At 44.3% G+C, this 22523-nt stretch overlaps 1 protein-coding gene across 5 annotated transcripts in view; it reads right to left on the bottom strand.

The window, feature by feature from the left end:
* The window catches only part of LOC110526624 (talin-2), a 132407-nt gene that overhangs the window by 46631 nt on the left and 63253 nt on the right, over positions 1 to 22523 (bottom strand). For all 5 annotated transcript variants that reach the window (XM_036981005.1, XM_036981006.1, XM_036981004.1 and 2 more), the window contains 12 exons: positions 20279 to 20380; positions 19982 to 20058; positions 18792 to 18972; positions 18437 to 18550; positions 17844 to 17952; positions 16856 to 17064; positions 15536 to 15634; positions 15196 to 15363; positions 12183 to 12317; positions 11906 to 12065; positions 1908 to 2074; positions 157 to 285 (listed from right to left, as the gene is read on the bottom strand). In XM_036981005.1, coding sequence (XP_036836900.1) covers positions 157 to 285; positions 1908 to 2074; positions 11906 to 12065; positions 12183 to 12317; positions 15196 to 15363; positions 15536 to 15634; positions 16856 to 17064; positions 17844 to 17952; positions 18437 to 18550; positions 18792 to 18972; positions 19982 to 20058; positions 20279 to 20380 — 1650 coding nt within the window. The remainder of the gene's footprint in view (positions 1 to 156; positions 286 to 1907; positions 2075 to 11905; positions 12066 to 12182; positions 12318 to 15195; positions 15364 to 15535; positions 15635 to 16855; positions 17065 to 17843; positions 17953 to 18436; positions 18551 to 18791; positions 18973 to 19981; positions 20059 to 20278; positions 20381 to 22523) is intronic.

Raw genomic sequence — 22523 nt, 5'->3', positions numbered from 1 at the left:
AGTGGAAGTGCCTGCTTACTCCGCCCCAGAGCCATATACTGTGTTTGGCAAACCCATTAATGGGACGCCACCTTAGCACCAAACTCGCGGAGCCACCCATAGGTATACTGTACATATATGGCTCTGCCCAGCCTAGCTCAGACTCATCCAACTGACCTCTAGCCTGTTAATGAGCTTCTTCTTGATGGCGTTCTGAGCTGCAGCGTTGGTGGCCACGCGCAACCCCTCAGCCGCCTCCCTCAGTCTCTGCTGCTGGTCCTCGTTCTCTGGGTATGCCGCTGCGCCCTGTTACACACACACACACACACACACCTCATCCATCATTAAACTGGAGCAGATGGAGATGCATCCAGGGAAAGTGCTAGAGTCCAACTGTAATCATGTCCGTTTGTAATGACAGCAGCTCTTCTTTGTCTATCAACAACTTGTTGAGGAAACATCAAGATTCCTTTTCGTTACCTCCTCCTCTGGCTCCAGCTCTCTTTACCTCTCTCTGTCTCTCCAGCTGTCTCTGATTGTACGTGACTGGGTTCAGTTCACACAAACCAATATCCCTAAGAGCATCTGTGTGTCCTATTGTTGAGGGAATGAAGAGAATCTAGAGCCTAAGCCTCCATGCCATTTAGTTAATTAAGCAGCCAGGCGCTTCCCTCACCTGCTGCTGAATGTAACCCTCCACAGTACATTACAGCAGCCATCTTATATCTCTCTAATACACACACACACACTAAAAACATACCACCCACAGCCCCAAGGTGATGTTTATAGTAAGCCCAGACTAATGTGAAGAGACATTACAGTACTAATTCCTCAAGAGTAGAGGGGAATAATGTGATTGAGTCTTGAAATGCAAAATTGTTTTTTATAACAGTGTGTCATGTTAGCCAGCCCAGTACAGGCTATCATTGATACTATTCGCTGCTTCCTGTACGCCAGGTTAACTGTCACTTATGTGTGATCAGAAATTGTCACTGAAGGGAAAACCAATCGTATTCTAATAATAAAAGGGATTGGAAATGAAACACAGAGTAGTGTCCGAAATTAAACTACGTGGCTAATGTCCAGATTTCTCAGCACACAGCTTTGAGAGAAAGCCAAACAAAGAGCTGCCATCTTCTGTGGAGTCCCCACTACTGACACAATCCTTTCTCCATGCCTCAGCAAAACATTCTCTACCCTCAATCAATCAATTATAGGACGCTTATATTAGCCTCGTATAATATATATTTTTTGTGCATATTCCCCCCCCCCCCCCCCCCCCCCTCCGAGACCCTGGGTTACAACCAGGGATCAGCCAATGTTGACGGCAACCCTGGAGCAATTAGGGTTAAGTACATTGCTCAAGGGCAGATCGATAGATATTTCACCTTTTGGTTACCTGCCCAACACTCTAACTGCTAGGCTGCCTATGGTAGTGCTATAGTGTTGAATACAGCCCCCCTTTCTGACAGTTACCAAGGAAACAGTGGCTGGGCAAATCCTTCATTGATAGTGATAAAGATAGCTGCTATAATGTGATTAATGTGGAATCAAAGCATCTAACCAGCTGTAAGATACGGCCCCATTTAGCATTCATGATGGCAGGGACATTAATACTTGTCTGTAAGGCTGAGGAGCAGATGAAGAATCAAGTGGACTGCCTGAATAAAAGTAGACTTATTTAACTAGACAACCAGGAAGCACCCAAATAGCACTGTTGAAAAAGCTCCGGTTTGAATGAATGTAATCAAATGCAATACAACCCCATTTGGATAACCATATAAAACATACATGAAATGCATGTCAATGTAAATTGTAAATAAGAAGTTGCCTAGTTAAATAAAGGTTAAATAAAAATAATACACTGGCAAAGGTTGTCGTTGACCGACAGCTTAGCACAGTAAGTAAGCCATTATTACGTACTGTACCTTAGCAGCCTCCACCATCCTGGCTGTGGCGTCTGCCAGTAGTTTAGCTGCAGCAAGTAGCTTCTTAGAGTTGTCAACATCCACTTCCACCTCAGCATCTGACCGCATGGCATTCACCAGGTCAGAGGTAGCCTGAGCCAGGACCCTGGCCTGCCGAACCATCTCTCCTGAGAGGGGAGACAGGGGAGAGAAAGAGGGGGATGGGTAGAAGTAGAGCGGGTCAGCGTGCGAGCGAGAGAGAGCGGGTCAGCGTGCGAGCGAGAGAGAGCGGGTCAGCGTGCGAGCGAGAGAGAGCGGGTCAGCGAGAGAGAGCGGGTCAGCGAGAGAGAGCGGGTCAGCGAGAGAGAGCGGGTCAGCGAGAGAGAGCGGGTCAGCGAGAGAGAGCGGGTCCGCGAGAGAGAGAGAGAGAGAGAGAGAGAGTCAGCGAGAGAGAGAGAGAGAGAGAGAGTCAGCGAGAGAGAGAGAGAGAGAGTCAGCGAGAGAGAGAGAGAGAGTCAGCGAGAGAGAGAGAGAGAGAGTCAGCGAGAGAGAGAGAGAGAGAGAGAGTCAGCGAGAGAGAGAGAGAGAGAGAGAGAGAGAGAGAGTCAGCGAGAGAGAGAGAGTCAGCGAGAGAGAGAGAGTCAGCGAGAGAGAGAGAGTCAGCGAGAGAGAGAGAGAGAGAGAGTCAGCGAGAGAGAGAGAGAGTCAGCGAGAGAGAGAGAGAGAGAGAGTCAGCGAGAGAGAGAGAGAGAGTCAGCGAGAGAGAGAGAGAGTCAGCGAGAGAGAGAGAGAGTCAGCGAGAGAGAGAGAGAGAGAGAGAGTCAGCGAGAGAGAGAGAGAGAGAGAGAGTCAGCGAGAGAGAGAGAGAGAGTCAGCGAGAGAGAGAGTCAGCGAGAGAGAGAGAGAGAGTCAGCGAGAGAGAGAGAGAGAGTCAGCGAGAGAGAGAGAGAGTCAGCGAGAGAGAGAGAGAGTCAGCGAGAGAGAGAGTCAGGGAGAGAGAGAGAGTCAGCGAGAGAGAGAGAGTCAGCGAGAGAGAGAGAGAGTCAGCGAGAGAGAGAGAGTCAGCGAGAGAGAGAGTCAGCGAGAGAGAGAGTCAGCGAGAGAGAGAGTCAGCGAGAGAGAGAGTCAGCGAGAGAGAGAGTCAGCGAGCAAGGGAGAGCGAGTCAGCGAGTGAGTCAGCGAGCGAGAGAGAGAGAGTCAGCGAGAGAGTCAGCGAGAGAGAGTCAGCGAGAGAGAGTCAGCGAGAGAGAGAGAGTCAGCGAGAGAGAGAGAGTCAGCGAGAGAGAGAGAGTCAGCGAGAGAGAGAGAGAGTCAGCGAGAGAGAGAGAGTCAGCGAGAGAGAGAGTCAGCGAGAGAGAGAGTCAGCGAGAGAGAGAGAGAGTCAGCGAGCGAGAGAGCGAGTCAGCGAGAGAGTCAGCGAGAGAGAGAGAGTCAGCGAGAGAGAGAGAGAGAGAGAGAGAGAGAGTCAGCGAGAGAGAGAGAGAGTCAGCGAGAGAGAGAGAGAGTCAGCGAGAGAGAGAGAGAGTCAGCGAGAGAGAGAGAGAGAGTCAGCGAGAGAGAGTCAGCGAGAGAGAGAGTCAGCGAGCAAGGGAGAGCGAGTCAGCGAGTGAGTCAGCGAGCGAGGGAGAGCGAGTCAGCGAGCGAGGGAGAGCGAGTCAGCGAGCGAGAGAGAGCGAGTCAGCGAGCGAGAGAGAGCGAGTCAGCGAGCGAGAGAGAGCGAGTCAGCGAGCGAGAGAGAGCGAGTCAGCGAGCGAGAGAGAGCGAGTCAGCGAGCGAGAGAGAGCGAGTCAGCGAGCGAGAGAGAGCGAGTCAGCGAGCGAGAGTCAGCGAGAGAGAGAGAGAGAGTCAGCGAGAGAGAGAGAGAGAGAGTCAGCGAGAGAGAGAGAGAGAGAGAGAGAGAGAGAGAGAGTCAGCGAGAGAGAGAGAGAGAGAGAGTCAGCGAGAGAGAGAGAGAGAGTCAGGGAGAGAGAGAGTCAGCGAGAAAGAGAGTCAGCGAGCAAGGGAGAGCGAGTCAGCGAGCGAGTCAGCGAGCGAGGGAGAGCGAGTCAGCGAGCGAGTCAGCAAGCGAGAGAGAGCGAGTCAGCGAGCGAGAGAGAGCGAGTCAGCGAGCGAGAGAGAGCGAGTCAGCGAGCGAGAGAGTCAGCGAGAGAGAGAGAGTCAGCGAGAGAGAGAGAGAGAGAGAGAGTCAGCGAGAGAGAGAGTCAGCGAGAGAGAGAGAGCGAGTCAGCGAGCGAGAGAGAGAGAGAGAGAGTCAGCGAGAGAGAGAGAGAGAGAGAGTCAGCGAGAGAGAGAGAGAGAGAGAGAGAGTCAGCGAGAGAGAGAGAGAGAGAGAGTCAGCGAGAGAGAGAGAGAGAGAGTCAGCGAGAGAGAGAGAGAGTCAGCGAGAGAGAGAGAGCGAGTCAGCGAGAGAGAGAGAGCGAGCCAGCGAGCGAGAGAGAGCGAGTCAGCGAGCGAGAGAGAGCGAGTCAGCGAGCGAGAGAGAGCGAGTCAGCGAGCGAGTCAGCGAGAGAGAGAGAGAGAGTCAGCGAGAGAGAGAGAGAGTCAGCGAGAGAGAGAAAGAGAGTCAGCGAGAGAGAGAGAGAGAGAGAGTCAGCGAGAGAGAGAGAGTCAGCGAGAGAGAGAGAGAGAGAGTCAGCGAGAGAGAGAGAGAGAGAGTCAGCGAGAGAGAGAGAGAGAGTCAGTGAGAGAGAGAGAGAGAGTCAGCGAGAGAGAGAGAGAGAGAGTCAGCGAGAGAGAGAGAGAATCAGCGAGAGAGAGAGAGAGTCAGCGAGAGAGAGAGAGAGAGTCAGCGAGAGAGAGAGTCAGCGAGAGAGAGCGAGAGAGAGTCAGCGAGAGAGAGCGAGAGAGTCAGCGAGAGAGAGAGAGGCTGGCCCATCACAACAAAGCTCTACTAGACCCGGCCCATCACAACACAGCTCTACTAGACCCGGCCCATCACAACACAGCTCTACTAGACCCGGCCCATCACAACACAGCTCTACTAGACCTGTCCCATCACAACACAGCTCTACTAGACCCAGCCCATCACAACACAGCTCTGACCACTACTCCAGGGTCGGTCAGAACACTGCCCTTCAGGGAAGTAGACCACATGATGCAGTCCACACCATGTATCAATTAGATCGTCAGCCTACATATGCTGAGGTAACCTCTGGCAGAAGACCCCTAGAACAATCAGAGATAGGAGAGGTGCGCCAACTACTGCAACTAATATGCAGACTACTGAACTAGACAGCCCCTTTAATTCACACACGGGCACGCACGCGCACACACACACACACAAACACACAGGGTTGCAGATTGCACATAACATAAGTACAATGCAATCTTATTCCATTCTTATTCATTTGTTTACAAATATTCCTAAATGTATTGACACCGGTATTATAATAATTATTATATGTAATGGTGTGTGTGTGTGTGTGTGTGTGTGTGTGTGTGTGTGTGTGTGTGCGCGTGTGTGTGTATGTATGTATGTATGTGTGTATATGTGTATGTGCATGTATGTGTGTATATGTATGTATATATATATATATATATATATATATATATATATATATATATATATATATATATATGTGTATGTGTATATATATGTATATATATGTATGTATGTATGTGTGTGTGTGTGTATGTATGTATGTGTGTGTGTGTGTGTGTATGTATGTATGTATGTGTGTGTATATGTATGTGTATGTATATATGTGTATGTATGTGTATGTATATATATGTATATATATATGTATGTGTATGTATATATGTATGTATATGTGTATATATGTATGTATATATATGTATATGTGTATATATGTATGTATATGTGTATATATGTATGTATATGTGTATATGTGTATGTATATATATATATGTATATATATATGTATGTGTATGTATATATGTATGTATATGTGTATGTATATATATGTATATGTGTGTATATGTATGTATATATATATATGTATGTGTATGTATATATGTATGTATATGTGTATGTATGTATGTATATATGTATGTATATGTGTATATGTGTATGTATATATATGTATATGTGTATGTATATATATGTATATGTGTATGTATATATATGTATATATACATATTTTATTTTTTTTGTTTTTTTCGATGTACTTTACTCAAACCAGTGAATATCACTTATTATAAATGAGATCATTAACTATCAGCTCTTGGAATATCCAGGGCCTATACTCTTCACATTTTGGTTATAAAACAACTAATCCAGAATTGATTAAAAACATCAAGGGACAGGACATCATAATCCTACTGGAAACATGGTGTCGTGGAGACATAGATACTCAGTGTCCCTCAGGCTATAGAGAAAGTTTACTACCATCAATCAAACATAAAAATGTTAAACGGGGCCGAGACTCAGGTGGAATCATCATTTGGCATAAGCAGGACTTAGCACTGAATGAAATGAAAAAAGGTACCACTCACATTTGGCTAAAACTTAACAAAGGTACAATCTATTGTGACAATGATGTATACATATGTGCAGCTTATGCTCCTCCTTCAGATTCATCATATTATGATGATCAGTTTTTTGACAATCTCCAGACAGAAATCATTACATTTCAGGCGCAGGGTAAAGTGCTTCTTTGTGGAGATTTCAATGCAAGAACAGGTTCTGAGCCTGACTACACTGATGCGGGAGGTAACCACCACATATTTGGACACCCCTCCTTGTACAGTAGCCCTATTATAAATAATAGAAACAGTCCTGACCAAATACTGAACAAAAATGGAAAAGAGTTAGTACATCTCTGTCGAGCCTTAGGCCTGTACATGCTTAATGGTAGAATCAGAGGGGACTCTTTAGGTCAGTTTACTTACTGCTCAGCTCTTGGGACAAGTGTAGTCGATTATGCCATCACTGACATTGACCCCTCCTCCATTAGTGCATTCACTGTCAGACCACAGACACCATTGTCAGATCACAGTCAGATCAATGTGTTTCTGAAGAAATTAACTGGCAATATTCATTCAAAAAAACAGCCCAATAAACTTTACAACATAAACCAATCGTTCAGATGGGCTCCAAACAGTGCAGAGGCATTCATTGAAACATTGAACTCAAATGAAATGATGAACTCTATACAGTTTTTCAATAACTCACAGTACCAAAACAATAAAGATGGTGTCAATTCAGCTACCCAAAACATCAACTGCATATTCCAAAAAGCAGCATCGAAAGCAAATTTGAGAAAACCAAAGCAATGCAACATCAGAAGCAAAAATCAAAATGTTTCTGACAAATGGTTTGATAATGAATGTAAAACAATTAGAAAACACCTAAGACAAATGTCAAACAAAAAACATAAGCAGCAAAACAACCCAGAGCTACGATATGAATACTTTGAAACTCTGAAACAGTATAAACAAACACTGAAATGCAAGAAATTGAATTATACCAACAAGACACTTGATGAAATTGAAAACGCAATTGACCAAAATCAGTTCTGGGACATGTGGAACAATTTAAGCACAACAAAGCCACAAGAATTAGCCATACAAGATGTAGGAATTTGGAAAACTTACTTTGATAATCTATACAAAAACATCCCACAAAAAGACTTAAACCAGAACCAATTAGAAATTAAAGAAAAATTGAACATCCTGGAATCAGTCATTAAAAACAACCAAAATCCATTAGATTACCCAATAACCCAACAAGAACTAAATGAAAAGCTAAAATCTATTAAATCAAAAAAGGCTTGTGGTGTAGACAACATCAGAAATGAAATGCTGAAAAACAGCACACCTGAGTTGCAAAATGCTGTGCTTAAATTGTTCAACATGGTTTTAACTTCTGGCTACTTCCCTGATGTCTGGAACCAGGGGCTCATCTCCCCTATCCACAAAAGTGGAGACAAATCAGACCCCAATAATTACAGGGGAATTTGCGTCAACAGTAACTTGGGAAAGATTTTCTGTAGCATTTTGAATTCAAGAATTCAAACCTTTCTTCAAGAAAAAAATGTAATAAGTAAATGTCAAATTGGCTTTCTCCCTAACCATCGCACTACTGACCATATATACACCTTACACACACTAATTAATAAACACGTCCACCAAAAAAAAGAGGGCAAAATCTTTGCTTGCTTTATTGACTTTAAAAAAGCATTTGATTCGATTTGGCACGAAGGGCTATTCTACAAAATTCTACAAAGTGGGCTTGGTGGTAAGGTGTATGACTTAATAAAATGTATGTACACAGAAAATAAGTGTGCAATAAAAATCAAAAACCAAAGAACAGAATTTTTTTCACAATGTCGAGGTGTGAGACAAGGCTGCAATTTGAGTCCAAATCTTTTCAACATTTATATCAATGAATTAGCAGACATGTTGGACCAATCTCCAGCCCCAGGACTCACACTATTTGACACAGAGGTGAAATACCTGCTATATGCTGATGACTTGGTACTTCTATCACCAACCAAAGAAGGTCTTCAACAAAACATTAATATTCTGGAGCAATATTGCCATAATTGGGCCCTGGCAGTAAATTTCCAAAAAACTAAAATCATGATTTTCCAAAAAAAACCCAGATGTCAGAAACAAAAATGTAAATTCACCCTGAACAACACCTTAATTGAACACACAAAAAATTACACCTACCTTGGTCTGACCATATCTGCATCGGGAAACTTTAATATGGCAGTGAATGCACTCAAAGAAAAAGCCCTTAGAGCAATGTATGCAATAAAAATGAAATTATTCAAAATCAACATCCCAATTAGAATTTGGACTAAAATATTTGACAGTGTAATCCTACCAATAGCACTTTATGGAAGTGAGGTTTGGGGGCCACTCAATAAACTGGATTTTAAAATGTGGGACAAACATCCAATTGAAACCCTACATGCAGAATTCTGTCGGAAAATTCTACAAGTCCAGAGAAATACACCAACTAATGCATGTAGGGCAGAATTGGGCCGTTTTCCAGTAATAATGAAAATACAGAAAAGATCATTAAAATTTTGGCTACATCTAAATTCAAGTCCAAATTCGAGTCTGCAATTTAAAGCACTTCAAGCCCAAGAGCTGAGCCCAGAAACGAGCCCTCTCAGTCAGCTGGTGTTGGACCTCACCAATCAAGCTGACACCAGCACTGCTTCAAAAGAAAGAATTCCAATAAACAAAATCATGAACCAATCAAAGGAATCATACTTACAATACTGGAAAAACGAAACAAAATCCCAAAGCCGACTAAATTGCTATCTGACCCTAAACAGAGAATATGAATTGGCTGATTATCTCTACTCTGTCAGAGATACGAAGCAGAGACAGATCCTTACCAAGTACAGGCTGAGTGACCACCGATTGGCAATAGAAACCGGCAGACATAAAAAGACATGGCTACCCAAAGAGGAGCGTGTATGTGGTCACTGCATGACAGGGGAGGTAGAGACAGAGATGCACTTTCTCCTTTACTGTGATAAATATTCCTCACAAAGAGATTCATTATTCACAGAAATTACTACATATATTCCAAATTTTTACAAATTGAACCCAGAGGAAAAACTAAGAATACTCATGGGCGAAGGAGCAATGGCTCCTCTTGCAGCCAAATATGTATTTTCCTGCCATAGCCTGAGGGACACTGAATAATAACATCTGCATAGTAAACAGTAACTTACTTATTATTACTATTATTGTTATTACTATAATTATTAATGTTTACTGTAGACTGTTACCATTTTATTGTATTTATTTTTGTATTATTATTTACTACCATTTTATATTATTATTTGCTATCATTTACAATTTTGTTACAATATATATTGTATACATTGTTGCTTTGGCAATATTGACACAATGTTTTTCATGCCAATAAAGCAGCTTGAATTTGAATTTGAATTTGAGTCAGCGAGAGAGAGAGAGAGTCAGCGAGAGAGAGAGAGTCAGCGAGAGAGAGAGTCAGCGAGAGAGAGAGAGAGTCAGCGAGAGAGAGAGAGAGAGAGAGAGAGAGAGAGAGAGTCAGCGAGAGAGAGAGTCAGCGAGAGAGAGCGAGAGAGAGTCAGCGAGAGAGAGCGAGAGAGAGTCAGCGAGAGAGAGCGAGAGAGAGTCAGCGAGAGAGAGCGAGAGAGTCAGCGAGAGAGAGAGAGAGAGAGTCAGCGAGAGAGAGAGAGTCAGCGAGAGAGAGAGTCAGCGAGAGAGAGAGAGAGTCAGCGAGAGAGAGAGAGAGTCAGCGAGAGAGAGAGAGAGAGTCAGCGAGAGAGAGAGAGAGAGTCAGCGAGAGAGAGAGAGAGAGAGTCAGCGAGAGAGAGAGAGAATCAGCGAGAGAGAGAGAGAGAGAGAGTCAGCGAGAGAGAGTCAGCGAGAGAGAGAGTCAGCAAGAGAGAGTCAGCGAGAGAGAGAGAGAGAGAATCAGCGAGAGAGCGAGAGAGAGTCAGCGAGAGAGCGTCAGCGAGCGAGACAGCGAGAGAGAGTCAGCGAGAGAGCGAGAGAGAGTCAGCGAGAGAGCGAGAGAGAGTCAGCGAGAGAGCGAGAGAGAGTCAGCGAGAGAGAGAGAGAGAGAGAGTCAGCGAGAGAGAGAGAGAGTCAGCGAGAGAGAGAGTCAGCGAGAGAGAGAGAGAGAGTCAGCGAGAGAGAGAGAGTCAGCGAGAGAGAGAGAGTCAGCGAGAGAGAGAATCAGCGAGAGAGAGAGAGTCAGCGAGAGAGAGAGAGAGAGAGAGAGTCAGCGAGAGAGAGAGAGAGAGAGAGAGTCAGCGAGAGAGAGAATCAGCGAGAGAGAGAGTCAGCGAGAGAGAGAGAGAGAGAGAGAGAGAGAGAGAGAGAGAGTCAGCGAGAGAGAGAGAGTCAGCGAGAGAGAGAGAGTCAGCGAGAGAGAGAATCAGCGAGAGAGAGAGAGTCAGCGAGAGAGAGAAAGTCAGCGAGAGAGAGAGTCAGCGAGAGAGAGAGTCAGCGAGAGAGAGAGTCAGCGAGAGAGAGAGAGTCAGCAAGAGAGAGAGAGAGTCAGCGAGAGAGAGAGAGAGTCAGCGAGAGAGAGAGAGTCAGAGAGAGAGTCAGCGAGAGAGAGCGAGAGAGAGTCAGCGAGCGAGAGAGAGAGAGAGCGTCAGCGAGCGAGAGAGAGAGAGTCAGTGAGCGAGAGAGAGAGAGTCAGTGAGCGAGAGAGAGAGAGAGTCAGCGAGCGAGAGAGAGAGAGAGTCAGCGAGCGAGAGAGAGAGAGAGAGTCAGCGAGCGAGAGAGAGAGAGAGAGTCAGCGAGAGAGCGTCAGCGAGAGAGCGTCAGCGAGAGAGCGAGAGAGTCAGCGAGAGAGAGTCAGCGAGAGAGAGTCAGCGAGAGAGAGTCAGCGAGAGAGAGCGAGGCAGCGAGAGAGAGCGAGGCAGCGAGAGAGAGCGAGGCAGCGAGAGAGAGCGAGGCAGCGAGAGAGAGCGAGGCAGCGAGAGAGCGAGGCAGCGTGCGAGGCAGCGTGCGAGGCAGCGTGCGAGGCAGCGTGCGAGGCAGCGTGCGAGGCAGCGTGCGAGGCAGCGTGCGAGGCAGCGTGCGAGGCAGCGAGCAAGAGAGTGAGAGGAGAGAGAGAACCAGACAAAGTTAGGCTACTGTATGACTAAATCCTGCTAGTCCAAGGAGACAAGAGATGGGTAGTTATTCTCTCTATTAAAGAACACATGGCTTTAAACTGCAGTCATCTGGTAGCCAGCATTGAGAACTCGAGCCAATCTGCCAACACTCCCCTGGGAGAGAGAATGAGTCTATTTCCAATCCATTTTTATACTCAACTGAGGCTAATGTCAGGTGTGACTTGAACCCACATATTTGCTGTTGGCTGAAAGCCAGCATTCTTCAACAGTTTGGGTACAGAACAGAATGAGGTTCTTTAGAGTAGCTGGCAGACACTTTCTATACACCAAGAGGCTTTAAATCTAAATATCAACAAACATTCATCAATTTAAACAATTAAATCAAGCTTTATTGGCATTTAATTTAATAGTTGTATTTAGCAACTTCATCACTACCACTCCTAGGGAATCCCCTTCCTTCCCTCCTCTCCTCACCTGCGTCTCCCATGGAGCTGAAGATGCTCTCTGTTACGGTCATGATGGTGTCAGTGGCCTGGTCGTAGCGACCAATGGGCTCACCGTGGGTGGCGTAGCGGCATACGTGCTCCAGCAGGTCCCCCAGGGCCTGACCGACAACACTGGCTGCAGAACTCACCTGCAGGATGTCTCAATTCAGGAAGTACACTGACAAACCCATTTCAATGTTCCTCAATGCTTCTATATGTGAAAACTGTACTGAAATTGAGATGGAGTTGACCCCAACTCCGCTCACCTGCTTCAGCATCTCCCCGTCGACGGTGGCAGACAGACAGGCCTGGACACAGTCCTCCACTGAGCGGTCCACCAGCTTCCCTGCCTCAATCAGCTGCTCCTGGCACACTGGGGAGCTGATGGTGGGACTCACCACCTGCAGGGAGAGATGGAGAAAGTGAGAGAGGGATATAGAGAGTTAGAGGAAGCGAGATCAGCTGCTCCTGGAACACCAGAGCACTGATGGTGACAGTCACCACCTGGAAAGGAAGGGGTTATGGAGAAAAATGAGTGAATGTGTTGAAAGAGAAACAAAGGAAAAAATATGAAGTAAACAAATAATTTAAGATGAAAAACACTTGAACATCTACATGGATATTATTGAAGTTACTAACTTTACCTGGGGTTATTGAAGTTAGGAACTTTACCTGGGGTTATTGAAGTTACAAACTTTACCTGGGGTTATTGAAGTTACTAACTTTACCTGGGGTTATTGAAGTTACTAACTTTACCTGGGGTTATTGAAGTTAGGAACTTTACCTGGGGTTATTGAAGTTACTAACTTTACCTGGGGTTATTGAAGTTACTAACTTTACCTGGGGTTATTGAAGTTACGAACTTTACCTGGGGTTATTGAAGTTACAAACTTTACCTGGGGTTATTGAAGTTACTAACTTTACCTGGGGTTATTGAAGTTAGTAACTTTACCTGGGGTTATTGAAGTTACTAACTTTACCTGGGGTTATTGAAGTTACAAACTTTACCTGGGGTTATTGATGTTACTAACTTTACCTGGGGTTATTGAAGTTAGGAACTTTACCTGGGGTTATTGAAGTTACAAACTTTACCTGGGGTTATTGAAGTTACTAACTTTACCTGGGGTTATTGAAGTTACTAACTTTACCTGGGGTTATTGAAGTTACTAACTTTACCTGGGGTTATTGAAGTTAGGAACTTTACCTGGGGTTATTGAAGTTACTAACTTTACCTGGGGTTATTGAAGTTACTAACTTTACCTGGGGTTATTGAAGTTACTAACTTTACCTGGGGTTATTGAAGTTACTAACTTTACCTGGGGTTATTGAAGTTAGGAACTTTACCTGGGGTTATTGAAGTTACTAACTTTACCTGGGGTTATTGAAGTTACTAACTTTACCTGGGGTTATTGAAGTTACTAAATTTACCTGGGGTTATTGAAGTTACTAACTTTACCTGGGGTTATTGAAGTTACTAACTTTACCTGGGGTTATTGAAGTTACTAACTTTACCTGGGGTTATTGAAGTTACTAACTTTACCTGGGGTTATTGAAGTTACTAACTTTACCTGGGGTTATTGAAGTTAATAACTTTACCTGGGGTTATTGAAGTTAATAACTTTACCTGGGGTTATTGAAGTTAATAACTTTACCTGGGGTTATTGAAGTTACTAACTTTACCTGGGGTTATTGAAGTTACTAACTTTACCTGGGGTTATTGAAGTTACTAACTTTACCTGGGGTTATTGAAGTTAGGAACTTTACCTGGGGTTATTGAAGTTACAAACTTTACCTGGGGTTATTGAAGTTAGTAACTTTACCTGGGGTTATTGAAGTTAGGAACTTTACCTGGGGTTATTGAAGTTACTAACTTTACCTGGGGTTATTGAAGTTACTAACTTTACCTGGGGTTATTGAAGTTACTAACTTTACCTGGGGTTATTGAAGTTAGGAACTTTACCTGGGGTTATTGAAGTTACTAACTTTACCTGGGGTTATTGAAGTTACTAACTTTACCTGGGGTTATTGAAGTTACTAACTTTACCTGGGGTTATTGAAGTTACTAACTTTACCTGGGGTTATTGAAGTTACAAACTTTACCTGGGGTTATTGAAGTTAGGAACTTTACCTGGGGTTATTGAAGTTACTAACTTTACCTGGGGTTATTGAAGTTACTAACTTTACCTGGGGTTATTGAAGTTACTAACTTTACCTGGGGTTATTGAAGTTACTAACTTTACCTGGGGTTATTGAAGTTACTAACTTTACCTGGGGTTATTGAAGTTAGTAACTGTACCTGGGGTTATTGAAGTTAGGAACTTTACCTGGGGTTATTGAAGTTACTAACTTTACCTGGGGTTATTGAAGTTACTAACTTTACCTGGGGTTATTGAAGTTACTAACTTTACCTGGGGTTATTGAAGTTACTAACTTTACCTGGGGTTATTGAAGTTACTAACTTTACCTGGGGTTATTGAAGTTACTAACTTTACCTGGGGTTATTGAAGTTACAAACTTTACCTGGGGTTATTGAAGTTAGGAACTTTACCTGGGGTTATTGAAGTTACTAACTTTACCTGGGGTTATTGAAGTTACAAACTTTACCTGGGGTTATTGAAGTTACTAACTTTACCTGGGGTTATTGAAGTTACTAACTTTACCTGGGGTTATTGAAGTTACTAACTTTACCTGGGGTTATTGAAGTTACTAACTTTACCTGGGGTTATTGAAGTTACAAACTTTACCTGGGGTTATTGAAGTTAGGAACTTTACCTGGGGTTATTGAAGTTACTAACTTTACCTGGGGTTATTGAAGTTACTAACTTTACCTGGGGTTATTGAAGTTACTAACTTTACCTGGGGTTATTGAAGTTACTAACTTTACCTGGGGTTATTGAAGTTAGGAACTTTACCTGGGGTTATTGAAGTTACTAACTTTACCTGGGGTTATTGAAGTTACTAACTTTACCTGGGGTTATTGAAGTTACTAACTTTACCTGGGGTTATTGAAGTTAGGAACTTTACCTGGGGTTATTGAAGTTACTAACTTTACCTGGGGTTATTGAAGTTACTAACTTTACCTGGGGTTATTGAAGTTACTAACTTTACCTGGGGTTATTGAAGTTACTAACTTTACCTGGGGTTATTGAAGTGGAAGAATCATAGCTACTGTTGTTGAATTATCCACCGCAGCACTGCCACAAACCTTTCCCCCTCTCACATCATTCTCATCATGATGAAATGTCAGTGGGAGTGTGTGAAAGGTCTACAGTGTTGTACCTTGGCACAGGCCACCAGCTGGGAGGTGGAGAGGGCACACTGCGTGGCAGCAGCGATGACTCTGTTCTGTAGGACCGTGTCGTCTGCCACCTGGGCCACGTTCTTAGCCTTCAGCACCATCATGGCTGCCGCGTTGGCCACCGCCTTGGCCAGGATCATCAGCACCTCCTGAAATGGTCATCACCATTATGTCCATCCCTCTTAATAAATTCTAATAAGCAAAGGTTACGCTTGAAATTCAGATTGGGTGCAACTGCAGAATAATCCCTCTAAATGTGCTGAGTCTGAATCACATGTGAATGGTTGTAATGAGAAAAAGTGAAAATAAACAAACTCTTACCTGGAACCTCTCGTCTGACTCGTTCTCTCCTATCTGAAGCAGCAGGTCCCCACTGGCCTGGCCTATACTGCCTGCTGCACTCAGCACTGTCTGACGGGGCTGAGGGAACAGGAAGTCAGAGTATAGCTATGGCACAAGGGTTAGCCCACGTGGGGTCTACGGTAGGTAGACCTAAATTACAGCTGGCTCAGCATCTACGCTTAGTCCCAGAAGGTCGACACACCAGACTAGCTTAGATGAGCTACTGTATTTCTGAATCCACATCATATTGTCAAGACAGAATCTCCCAAAAACATTATTATCCCAACTGGCCTTGAAGAGAACACTGTGAGCATAGTGAACAGGGCCTGCAGGTGCAGGTCTATGTTTATTTTTTATTTTACCTTTATTTAACTAGGCAAGTCAGTTAAGAACAAATTCTTATTTTACGGCCTAGGAACAGTGGGTTAACTGCCTGCAGAACGACAGATTTGTACCTTGTCAGCTCGGGATTTGAACTTGCTACCTTTCGGTTACTAGTCCAACGCTCTAACCACTAGGCTACCCTGCCGCCCCAGATGTGAAATCCATTATTCAACATGGCAGTGATGAATCATTCACAGCAGAATTATCCTCACCAGCCTTTGTTTTGTTCAACGTGAACAAAACACACAGCAGCAAAGGAAGGGGGAATAGTTCAAATGGCCATATTTTGTTATGGTTCTGCCTGGCCGTCGCTCTCTGGCCATCTGTCTCTGTTCAGACATGAGGGCAGGAATACAATAGACAGCCAACACATGACACACTCCCTAAAAAAGGGAAATATTAATCAAATTAAGCCTTGTAACTGGGAGGAGTGCCACCATATGCATACAGTAGGAGCTCAGTTGGTATTATTGAGGCCAGTGGTGCATTAGTGATAAGTACAGTATAAACACCTCCAATCAATCAGAGGTCAAACCTAACACACTCTACAGCCTTCTGTTACCCTCTCTTTACAGGCAATACAACTGGGAAAGATCAACTGTGATGTTGGTTCTGTTACTAAAGAGAATATAAAATGCCTTATATCAGGGACAATGGAACTTAATGAGAGGTCCAAGTAAGTCTAGAACATTGAATCATGTGTAGAAGCTAGCTCATGTGCTCTTCAGATACCACAGGTGTTGGGCTAAAGCATTGTTGGTATAGAACTCTGGCCACGGAAAGCCGCAGTAGGCCAATCTGCAGGCTTTTGTTTCAAGTGTGCTTGCTTTGCACTAAGCTGGAACAAAAGCCGTAAACACTCTAGGCTCTCCTGGACCAGTGCTGAGGCATCTGCCTCCGCCAGCCCCGTCTCACCTCTCCGGAGGCAGGCTCCACAGCCTTGAGCAGGTCAGAGACGGCCCCAGCCAGGTTCCTAGCGGCACCCATAAGGTCATTGCTCCCGCCTGTGTCGTCCTCTATAAGAGCAGCCAGTAGCTTCACACCCTTAGACATCTCTGTCAGGTTGGAGGAGATGGTGGTGATGGCACAACCCACTGCAGTGTAGTCTGTGTCTGTCGGGTCACCTATAAGAGGGAGGGAGGAAGGAGGGGAGGGGAAGAGAGAGAGAGCAGAGAGAGAGGGAATAGAGTATAGTAAGCAAAAGTGAAAGAGAGTGGGGATGGAAAGAGGCAGAGAGGATAGAGAAGGAGAATGAAAAAACGAGACAGAGATAGAGAGATAAAGAGAGCCAAGTTAACCATCTCAAGCCCTTCTGGCCTGTCCTCTGGGTACCTAACAGGGTGCAGTACAGTGAGCCAGTATGTGTCACAAACTTGTACACATGTTACACTCAGCCAGTCAATTCAGCATGTCACATTAGATCATTCTGTTTAGACATGAGACTGCTGGTGGAAATGACCAGACGTTTAGATAAAAGGGAAAAGGTCAGGGACCGTATAAAGCATCTTAGAGCGCTGGTCCAGGATCAGGACCCCTGGTCCATGTCATCTTATTCACTATACGATGGTCTAAAAGGCCAAACTGATCCTATATCAGCACTCTTCTCTGATTGCTACTGGACAACAGAGCAGGGAAGTCCCCTTATATTGAAACAGATGATTGAAGCACCGACTGTCCCTAGGCTGGGTTCAGCATGGCACCAAACCAATGATATGAAGAATACTGCCAGCTCGCATGGCCCACTAGTACACATTATAATGGATACCAGTTCACCATTACTGTAGATTTACACGTAATGAAAACCAGATCGTTAATTTGAAAAAATGTCAAGTGTGAATAATTTAAAACCACAAGACGTTATTGTAAAAATGGTTGTTTCCTGAGACATCCCAAAGCCACGTACCAGCGGTGAGGTTGACCACAGAAGCTGTTCCTGCGGTGATGGCGTCCACCTGGGAGTGGATCTCATGTTTGGACTCATCCACCTTGTTCTGGATCCACACCTTGGACGCCTGGAGGAGAGAGATGGTACTGGTTCATCAGAATTATCACATGAAGGTGGTACTTGGCAGCTAAAAGCTGAATTGCAGAACATAGTAAGTAAGTAAAGTAAATAAGAACACTGAAACATCAGAAAGTCAGGATGGGAGTTGGAGGATGAATGGTGATCTAGGAGCTGAAGCAGGGAGAATGGCATTGAGGGAAGAGCACTAGGGTGAGCATAAGACGTAGTTACATTTATTTTAAGGGGAGTTATGTACATACATTAAACATGCCGTTAAGCATAAAAATCAAACGTCAGAAAATAAAATGTAAAGATTTGGATCAGAAGCTTTAAGAGTATTAACAACTTAATTATAAGCTAATAGGGCGTGAAATTAACTGAGTGCTGTGTGTGCTTGTCTGTGTGTGACGGTCAGTATGCTGTTATATGTCCTCCTCAACATGTCCTGTCCCAGTGGAGACAAGTGTGTGTGTGTGTGTGTGTCTCCACACCATGTCCTGTCCCAGAGGAGGCAGGTTGTCCACCTCCCCCAGATCAGCCTGTGACTGCTGTACTGCCTGCATACTGGTGTTGATGGTCCCCATCAGGGCCTGCTGGGCCGAGCTCTGGAGAGAATAAACACAGACATGATTAATATCTACTAAACACGTATAGAGATTTGAGATGGAGAGAGAGAGATACATATTAAAAGAGGATGTGTGTGAGAGAGAGAGAGAGAGAAAGAAGAGGGGGAGAGAGAAACAGAAAGAAGAGGGGGAGAAAGTGTGTGTGTGTGTGTGTGTGTGTGTGTGTGTGTGTGTGTGTGTGTGTGTGTGAGAACGTGTAACATTGCATTCCTGCTCTCACCAGTGGTGGCATGTGTCCTCGGTGCATCTGTCCCATGATGACCTGTTGCTGTGCAGAAGGCATGGTGCCCATGCTGAGAGACTCTGCTCCTATAGAGCCAGACCTGATCACCCCTGGTAGAGCCACAGAGCCATGCTCCACACGACCCACACGGTTAAACTGCTGCTGCAGGATCGTCGACCTGGAAACACGCAGATAAACAGACAAATTCTACATGAATTAACAATGGTCTGTGCATGATTTTCGAAAAAACTCATATGTGATAATTAATATTCATCACATAATTATCGATAGCATTTCAGCATCACCTTTCCCATCCACAGGTGGTCCAACTATCGAAGGATGGTGGTGTCTGTTTGCCAGACTCGGTGTGTGTGTGTGTGTGTGTGTGTGTGTGTGTGTGTGTGTGTGTGGTGCTAACAGGAACCACGGCCGACATCAAACCTTCATTGTGTTCTTCCAGGAACAAGACTCTGTTATTCTTCAGACGAAGCCTTCCAGGTTTGGTTTCCTGTGAGTTTGCAGTATTAATGCCTGTGTCTTCCCTTAGGCCCTCTATGCTATCCTCCACACTGACTGGCCCAGATAAGGGAACAACAAGGTCTGCGTCTCAAATGGCACCCTATTCCCTAATTAGTGTGCTACTTTTGATCAGGGCACAGAGGGCTCTGGCCAAAAGTAATGCACTAAATAGGGAGCCATTTGGGACACTACCAAGGCCAATATTCCCTCAGTACAGGAACGGAAACATCAATTGAGACTAGACAGGAAAACAGTTTACGTAATTTAACGACAGCTCTATGTAGATAAAGGGACTAATACGCGTGTAATTAGGGAAGTCCAGATGAAAATGTTGTTTATCCGGACGGAGAGAACGGAGAAAAAGAGAAACTCCAACAGAGGAAGTTGATCCTAAGGGACAATACTATCCTCACTGATGGGGAAGAGTTCATGAGTAGGTGTATTTAAGAGATCTATACATTATAGCTGGAACATAAAATGGGACTGAGGCCATGTTGGCTTCATTAGCCACTGAACAGACAAAAACATACGGACTACCTGGATCTCTCCAATAATAAACCCTCTTTTTCATTTGAAATGTTTTCTGTTGCATGCCCTAATGAACACAACCCTGGTCTGTAGGACACTACTAGTGTGTGTTGCTGAGCATTATATAACAGTTCACATACTTCTTAGGGGAGACGGATTCTTCCAGCATGGTGGATTCTTCATCTCCTTCTAAACCAAAACGGTCTTTACTTTGCTTCTACAGAGACAGAGACAAAGAGAGAGAAATTCACAAAGTGACATTTGGATCAAAGGTGACAATGGCTATTCCATCTCTAAAAGGCAACACAGTGATTGGCAGGTAGGTTTAGGCATAACTATTTGGACATGCATGGGAGTATTGATGTTTTCTAGAAGCAGTGTCCCTCACTTTAACAAGTGGATAATCTAGCTGCGATGGGAAAGGGTTTCCTACACACCTTTTTGAGGATGATGTCGATGTATCCAGCGATGAGCTGAGAGATTTGTTCTCCCTCAGTGGTCTGGACTGAGTAGTAGCTCTCCTGGTACTCCCCAAAATCCTACAGCAGAGGTCCATACCAAATATAGCATTTTATACCGGACTATTACAAAAGCCCACAACAGACAGACAAACAGAGGATGATACCAAATCCTATACCTCCCTACCAGAGGCAAACACACACGGCTTCATACCAAATCCTATACATCCCTACCAGAGGCAAACACACATGGCTTCATACCAAATCCTATACATCCCTACCAGAGGCAAACACACACGGCTTCATACCAAATCCTATACATCCCTACCAGAGGCAAACACACATGGCTTCATACCAAATCCTATACATCCCTACCAGAGGCAAACACACATGGCTTCATACCAAATCCTATACATCCCTACCAGAGGCAAACACACATGGCTTCATACCAAATCCTATACATCCCTACCAGAGGCAAACACACATGGCTTCATACCAAATCCTATACCTCCCTACCAGAGGCAAACACACACAGCTTCATACCAAATCCTATACATCCCTACCAGAGGCAAACACACACGGCTTCATACCAAATCCTATACCTCCCTACCAGAGGCATACACACACGGCTTCATAGCAAATCCTACAACAGTCAAACACAGGCCAAATGCTGCATCTCACACTGGAATAACACACAGAGGTTCATGACAAATGCTGCATCTCACACTGGAATAACACAGAGGTTCATGACAAATGCTGCATCTCACACTTGAATAACATTCAAAGCAAGATCCCAACCACTGCAGTGGCTTCGCTTGTAATTTGTTTACATAGAGGACTTGGCTCAGTGTGTGGGGATTCATGTGAACGTATGGAATGAGTTTACATAGAGGACTTGGCTCAGTGTGTGGGGATTCATGTGAACGTATGGAATGAGTTTACATAGAGGACTTGGCTCAGTGTGTGGGGATTCATGTGAATGTATGGAATGAGTTTACATAGAGGACTTGGCTCAGTGTGTGGGGATTCATGTGAACGTATGGAATGAGTTTACATAGAGGACTTGGCTCAGTGTGTGGGGATTCATGTGAACGTATGGAATGAGTTTACATAGAGGACTTGGCTCAGTGTGTGGGGATTCATGTGAACGTATGGAATGAGTTTACATAGAGGACTTGGCTCAGTGTGTGGCGATTCATGTGAACGTATGGAAGGAGTTTACATAGAGGACTTGGCTCAGTGTGTGGGGATTCATGTGAACGTATGGAATGAGTTTACATAGAGGACTTGGCTCAGTGGGCGGGGATTCATGTGAACGTATGGAATGAGTTTACATAGAGGACTTGGCTCAGTGGGCGGGGATTCATGTGAACGTATGGAATGAGTTTACATAGAGGAATTGGCTCAGTGGGTGGGGATTCATGTGAACGTATGGAATAAGTTATTTATAACAGACGCCAGACATTGAGCTGCTGGAGCCTAGACATCAAACTGCTAGCAGGCTGTAGCCACTGTCAGATTAAACCAATTACAGTTGTCATATAAAGGCACACTTCACATGGAAGAATCTGTGTGGGGAAAGAAGAAAATCACTTCGGACATTAAATATCAGGAGACATTCCATAGAATATCCTTCTATATTCCTTATCTTTTAGAATATGAAACTGATCTGACCCTGCCAACAGGGGTTTGAAAATGGATGAAAGGATCCCCACAAAGGAATACGCATGATTGGTTGAATAAAATTCTAGGAATATATTTCAAAGCATTCACCAAAAGGTACAGCTTAATTTCCAACAGCTTCAAGGTACAGGGGCTGCATGCCAGATGGCACCCTATTCCCTCCGGTCAAAAGCAGAGCACTGTAAAGGGAATATGGTGCAGAGGGAACATTTGGGACACAGAGGGAACATTCCTGAACTGTACCAACACAGAGAATATTAATTAAATTGAGTGTTGGTAAAGACGGCATGTCTACAAAAAGAGATGTTCTAGATTAGGCATTTCTTTAGTCACTGACTCTTAGTAAAGTCACAAAGGGCAGTCATTGGCAGGCAAGACAAAGGGGGGTTTGTTCAATATATTAAGTTGAACAATTGAATGAGTGAAGAGAAGAGTCTTCATACTAATTGTTTATGAGAAGAGAAACATTCAGATGAACATTTCATTTACTGAGAGTCTATGTGTAATCTACCTAAGAAATACAGCACAACAGACATACATG

The sequence above is a fragment of the Oncorhynchus mykiss genome, chromosome 6 (genome assembly GCF_013265735.2).
Source record: "Oncorhynchus mykiss isolate Arlee chromosome 6, USDA_OmykA_1.1, whole genome shotgun sequence".
Classification (NCBI taxonomy): domain Eukaryota; kingdom Metazoa; phylum Chordata; class Actinopteri; order Salmoniformes; family Salmonidae; genus Oncorhynchus; species Oncorhynchus mykiss.
The sequence above is the reverse complement of the archived record's forward strand: the minus strand, read 5'-3'. Positions and strand labels throughout refer to the sequence as shown.